At 36.7% G+C, this 5708-nt stretch overlaps 1 protein-coding gene across 1 annotated transcript; it reads right to left on the bottom strand.

The window, feature by feature from the left end:
- Window positions 1–1347: 1347 nt before the first annotated feature.
- Window positions 1348–4566, bottom strand: LOC128381338 (sulfotransferase 2B1-like). The gene is made up of 6 exons (XM_053341332.1): window positions 4412–4566; window positions 3268–3479; window positions 2478–2604; window positions 2255–2349; window positions 1935–2115; window positions 1348–1468 (listed from the first exon to the last, which is right to left on the bottom strand). Exons 1-6 carry the CDS (start codon window positions 4548–4550, stop codon window positions 1359–1361), a joined length of 864 nt encoding a protein of 287 aa, XP_053197307.1. The 5' UTR covers window positions 4551–4566; the 3' UTR covers window positions 1348–1358.
- Window positions 4567–5708: the final 1142 nt, after the last annotated feature.

Here is a 5708-nt window from a genome sequence, read left to right as displayed (position 1 = left end):
ATTTTCAGTTTTCAGATTTTACTTTTTATTCCAGGACATTTTCACAGTCATGGATAAGAGACACAGATGATTTTCAACATCTTGGGCATAACAGATATTCCGAGATGCCCAATGTTTCATACACTCCAACATTTTCAGTAATTCTTTCACTTTTCCTCTAGCACCACCAGCTGGTCAAAGCTTTCACTTATGATGTGCCATGTCTCAACATCTACTCCATACATTGACACAAAATTTGACCTTCATGGTTTTCAGATGATGTATCACTACTTTGGTGATCATCTGACTTTCCCATTATTTCATTTTCTTCAACACTGTGGTGACTATAACTAAATACCTGCAAACTTGTGATATCCCCATCAGCCTCAGGTAGTGCTAATTAACAAATGTCTGCATATTAAAATAGTTAACTAATACAGTAAATATAGTAAACATTATACCTGAACATCAACATGCTAGCATTATAAGTATGTGCATTTAGCTCAAGTATAGCCTCACAGAGCTGTAGACTTTGAAAAATAATAATTTACTACACTAAGAATAAGAATCCTAGCATCTTAGTGTAAAGGTTTAGTATTTATTTACAAGTCGGCAAATTTATAGTTTACATAAATATTATAGTTTGAGTTTTAAATGCCCTTTAAGAAGGTTGTGATGCATGATTTACATAATGACTGACAGCATTTCCCACTAATGAATGAAAATAAAAAGTATATCAAATGCAAACATTGATTTAAGTTCTTGGAAAAGGCAGACAATAAAATAAAAATCAAAACAAAATAGAAAAATCATTAAATATATTTTTACATAATTTGTAGATGTTTAATATATAAAGCCCCAAGCCAAGATTTCTAATTTTGTTATTTTTATTTTTATTTAAACAGGGACAGTGTGCAATAAAACATTAACCCTGTATAAAACAAGGAGAGATGCATTGCACCAGATTTTAGCAAGTTTCTATTTTCTGCCAGGTATCGAACATACAATAAATTGATGAATTAAGATGAATTAATGTGTTGTGAAAATGTGAAAAAATGTGACAAACCAAACTGAACTAAATGTAAATATTTAACAACTGGGATTGTCTACTATGTTTTGTGCATGAACCTGATTGGCCAAGCCAACTCAAATTTAAAATTTTGAACAAATCTCAATTGAATACATTGGTCATATTATTTAAGTTAATAACCAATTAAATGAAACCAAGTAAAACACTTTGTTTATGAGAAAGTTATACAATAAAGAACGAATAAGAAATTGAAAGTTGGCAGTTAATTCACAGTTGATCCACGACCAACAGAATCTCTGCATTTTTCGTTCTTCTCAGCATGGTGGAAACATTTTTGTTCACATTTAATTTAATCCCATGAAAATTTGTATTTGACATCTTTCATTCTGTCTTTGTAAATGGCATCAAAGTGCTCCACTTCTGCCACTGTTAGTTGGTTTTTCCAGTCTCCAGCGATTCCTGAAACACAATGTCAGAGAGAAATCGGAAATAATTTGAAGAAATTATACATATCAGTACAGTGTAAAATGTGTCTTGTGTATGTGTGTAACTTGGGTAAGTATTCCTATGGAAGCTACATATTTAGGTAAATAATGTTTGGACATCAGTTGGTATCAGGTTGGGTCGTTACGGTATGTACTGGGCCCCATGACAAGTGACACAATTTTCTAGACTTGACCTAATTTACCTTGAAGCTGCCTCTCAGTCCTACTCTAACCCAAGCAAAAAGCATACATACATTGTATCTGTACAGGGAAAACTATGATGTTTGACCCAACAAGATTAATTGGCAACTTCATCTGAATGCCACAGCCCTTGTCCAACCATCATCACTGTATAACTGATTCGACTAGTCTTACTAGTAACCCCTCTGGTATAAAAAAGGTACCTCTCTAGTGTGTAGGTATTATTTATTAAAACATACCTTTTCTGAGAAATTCCGACTTTGTCTGGTCCATGATTTCACGAGGAACTTGAGAGTAGTTTGACATTTTGTTCTGCTTCATGTTCTTGAACACACATCGGTCCGCTATCTTCTCAATGACCTGAGGGTCCAGAGATTTCTCCAAGAACTGAGCCATTCTGGCCACAGAGTCCTTCAGGTCCTGCAGCACAGAGACACACAGCTCATCTCATATTCCTGCAATGATTCTCATATTATGGCTGTGTCTTCTTGTGAAGCTGAAAATGTTTTGAAGAGATTTTATTGGCAGTTTTTAAAGTTTTAATAATGTTGAATCTCACCATTATCATTTCTTCATAGGAGATGTACATTATTCGCTCTTTATCTTCAGCATTCAGCCAGCCCTTAACATGATCAAACCACGAGCCAAACATAACTAGATGGGAAAGAAAATAAAACAAATATTTCATAATTATGGTCCCATTATGTTCATTAAAATATATTTAAGTGCATTGTGTTGTAAATAAATACTGTATATGGCAAAGAAACAACAATGACAATAACCTTTTCCATCAAGGAACTTGTGGAGGAACTCGTTCTGTGAGCCTTGGTCGCCCACAAAGGTGATAATTCCATAATAATGGAAGGCAGATGTAAACACGTCTTTGGGGTTCCTCATGACATAGATGACCTGCAGTAATGATATGACATCTGTGAACCAGTTGATTATTTCTATAGCACCAGAAGTAAAATGTGTTATCAAATATTTATATATTTATTTTTAACCATATCTACACTAATGACATATCTTCATCTACTAAAATTCCATGATGCTCTTACAGACATGCAGCCAACAGTTTTTGAGTTTCATTTTGAGTTTTGGATGAGCAGGGCTGTGTGTTTGTTGTTGGGTCTCACCAGCTGACTACATGTTTCAAGACTCTAATAAAGGGAGTCCTTAAGAAACTCAACTCCCAACAGTCCTTGGTTGTTCACAGCCAGGTATGAACTCCAGCCAAGGACTCAGGGTAACAAATCCAAAGCTCCCTCTCCTCTCTATCTTTCTCCATTGCTGTTGCCCGGTATTATACAGTATAAACATCAATCTGCTACACTTTTAAATTGCTGTGCACATGCTATTTATATGTAATAAGCTGTTGTCTTGTCATGCCAACACAGGTCAACCAGATAAGAGCAGTTTTAATGAGGACAGTCTTCTTTCATTCACATAAGTGTGGTCCTTAAGCTGGTACCAATATAATAATTACATCTGTATGTGCTTTTTTACTTAATGACATCAATGGCTACCATGACTTAAACCTGCATGATCCATGACACATACAATATCATTTACCTTTGGCTTAACTTCAAAGAAGGATGGTGGCATCATGTTGTAGTGGAAGTGTGTAGCAAACATGCGTGGAGACGGCCTCTCTTCATGTTTATAGGTACGGGACTGTCCCACCTCCAGCCAGGGAACACGGGCCCAGTTAGGAAGAGTCTCAACAGAAGCTGAATCTCCCCCACTCATGATCAGAGGGACAATCTCCTGCATCCAAGTCGTACCTGAGCGAAGGACATGAGAGGTCGTCTGAAATCTGGAGTTAGACTAATGACTTATGCAGAACAAACAATTGTAATCATTTATCTTTGTGAAAGGAATCCCAACAATGTTTACTGCAACTCAGTGCTGTCCCCCCTCTTTTTCTAGTGTTTTTTTATCTCACTAAGAAACATTTACTTAATTAGTGCAGACCTCAATAGAGAAGAGATGCATGCATGAGTGGCCATGCAGGAGTCATAAATAGCACTGATCATTTGGATATGACACAGGATGTGAAGATATTGTAGCTTGACAGCAGTGGAACAGTCATTAACTTTATAGCCCTTAGATACTTCAGTGAGGACTTGACCTGGCCTGTGTATTGCCTTATGCTTATGTAACATGGTTTAGTTAACAGAACAGCATAATCAGCTGACCTTCATACTTGTTTTTAACTTCTTGATTGTTTTATTATATTTATTCGTGGATGGGGAATTTTAATGGTAGTCTTTACGTTTTAACTGCTTTAATTTTACTTTGCTTTTTTTTACTTATACTTTTTAAGTATTTTATACTCTATTTAATAGAAAGCTGTTGAATGTACATTTTACTAAGTGCCAGTTGTGAGATGGTGTTTCAGCCTGTGCTGGCCCTGGAAAAGTGCCATGTGTACCTGTCAATAAAGTATTGGTTTTAAGAATCTTCTATCTTTATTTTTTATTTTTTAATTGTAATATTGAAAATGTTCTACTGAATGAATCGTCCATGTAAATTAATGTGAAAATTCAATTTGTTTACACTATTGGGGCTTGAGGCACAGATCTAAGAGACAAATATCTCAAAACCTTACCTGTATGAATGAAATAACAGCAAAGCAACAGTATTTTATAACAGAGGCAACTGTCTTGCCTGACAATGGCAACCCCACATTCTACAAGTAACAGTAAATACTCACCTGACTTGGGATACGTGACAATGAGAATATCATCCGGGCGAAAAGTAAACTCCTCATAGTATTTAAGGCTCTCTGGAGGGTGCAATTTTGTAGGCAAATAGACCCCCTTGTACAATGTATAGTACTCTGCCTCAGTCATGTTTAAAGTCGTGCATAGGTAGAAATCTCAGGGACTTGGTAGGAGGAGGTGTGTTTATTGAATATGAATAAATATCAAATACAAATAAAAAATAATTATGTAGACGGATGTACCAGACAGGAATATGTCAGTAAATATTAGCAATTTCTATATTGACAGAAGCAGTTAAATTAAATATTGTTACAGCTGGTGAAGACTATAATTTTCTATCTCACACGAATGCAGTAGTAAATCACTCTTATGTCGCCTGTGTTCAACTGTATCAGAACTGCATGATATCCTTTTGAAACACCATTAAAAATGAACAAAATAGTAAGTAGCAGCCCTGAATTCACGTTGTCACTTTCTGTCATCAGTTGCTACTCCATACAATATTCAGATGTGAAGATAGAACCATTGTATAGTGTCTTCCTGTCAGTACATTGCCTGTCCACAACCATAGTCCCTGCAGTGTCTCCTCACAGGACTCCTCTAGTCTCCTTAGGATACCTGAGAGTGGACCTCAGAGTGCAAGGTGTGACCTCAGAATAATTCATATTCAAAGGGGGCGGGAGGTGGAGAACATGAGAAGACATATGGAGGTTCAGATTAGATAAATAGATGAAAAGTTAACAGCCACTGCAAAGATGATGGTCCTGAAGGAGAGGAAGTCCTGGAAAAGTGACAGACAGCAGTTGGATGAAAAGAGGAAGCTGTCCGTCACTGAGGAAGACAACAGGAAGAGTGACCTCCAGAGTACAAAGGAAAAGAGAGAAAGACAATACCTAGGTCCAGAAAGGAGCTCTTTACACTGAGTGGGAGTTAGGAGAGGAGGGCACGGCAGTGGGAGAACCATCAGCTGGTCAAAGCTTTTACTTATGATGTGCTATGTGTCAACATTTATTCCATAAATTGGTACAAAATTTGAGCTTCATGGTTCCCAGATGATGTATTCTATTGATTTTGGTGATCATCTGACTTTAGCTCTGGTCAAAAATTCATTTTCTTCAACACTATGGTGACTATAACTAAATAGTGAAAACTTGTGACAGTCCCACCAGCCTCACGCCGTGTGTCATACTCTGACTTAGAGTGAGGGTAGTGTGCCGGAAGGCTGACTGGAAAAGGTGTAGCTTAACCTTAAAATGTCGAAAAAAAGGTCGCAACACAAAGTCCATT

This window comes from Scomber japonicus, chromosome 20 (assembly GCF_027409825.1).
Source record: "Scomber japonicus isolate fScoJap1 chromosome 20, fScoJap1.pri, whole genome shotgun sequence".
Lineage (NCBI taxonomy): Eukaryota > Metazoa > Chordata > Actinopteri > Scombriformes > Scombridae > Scomber > Scomber japonicus.
The sequence above is the reverse complement of the archived record's forward strand: the minus strand, read 5'-3'. Positions and strand labels throughout refer to the sequence as shown.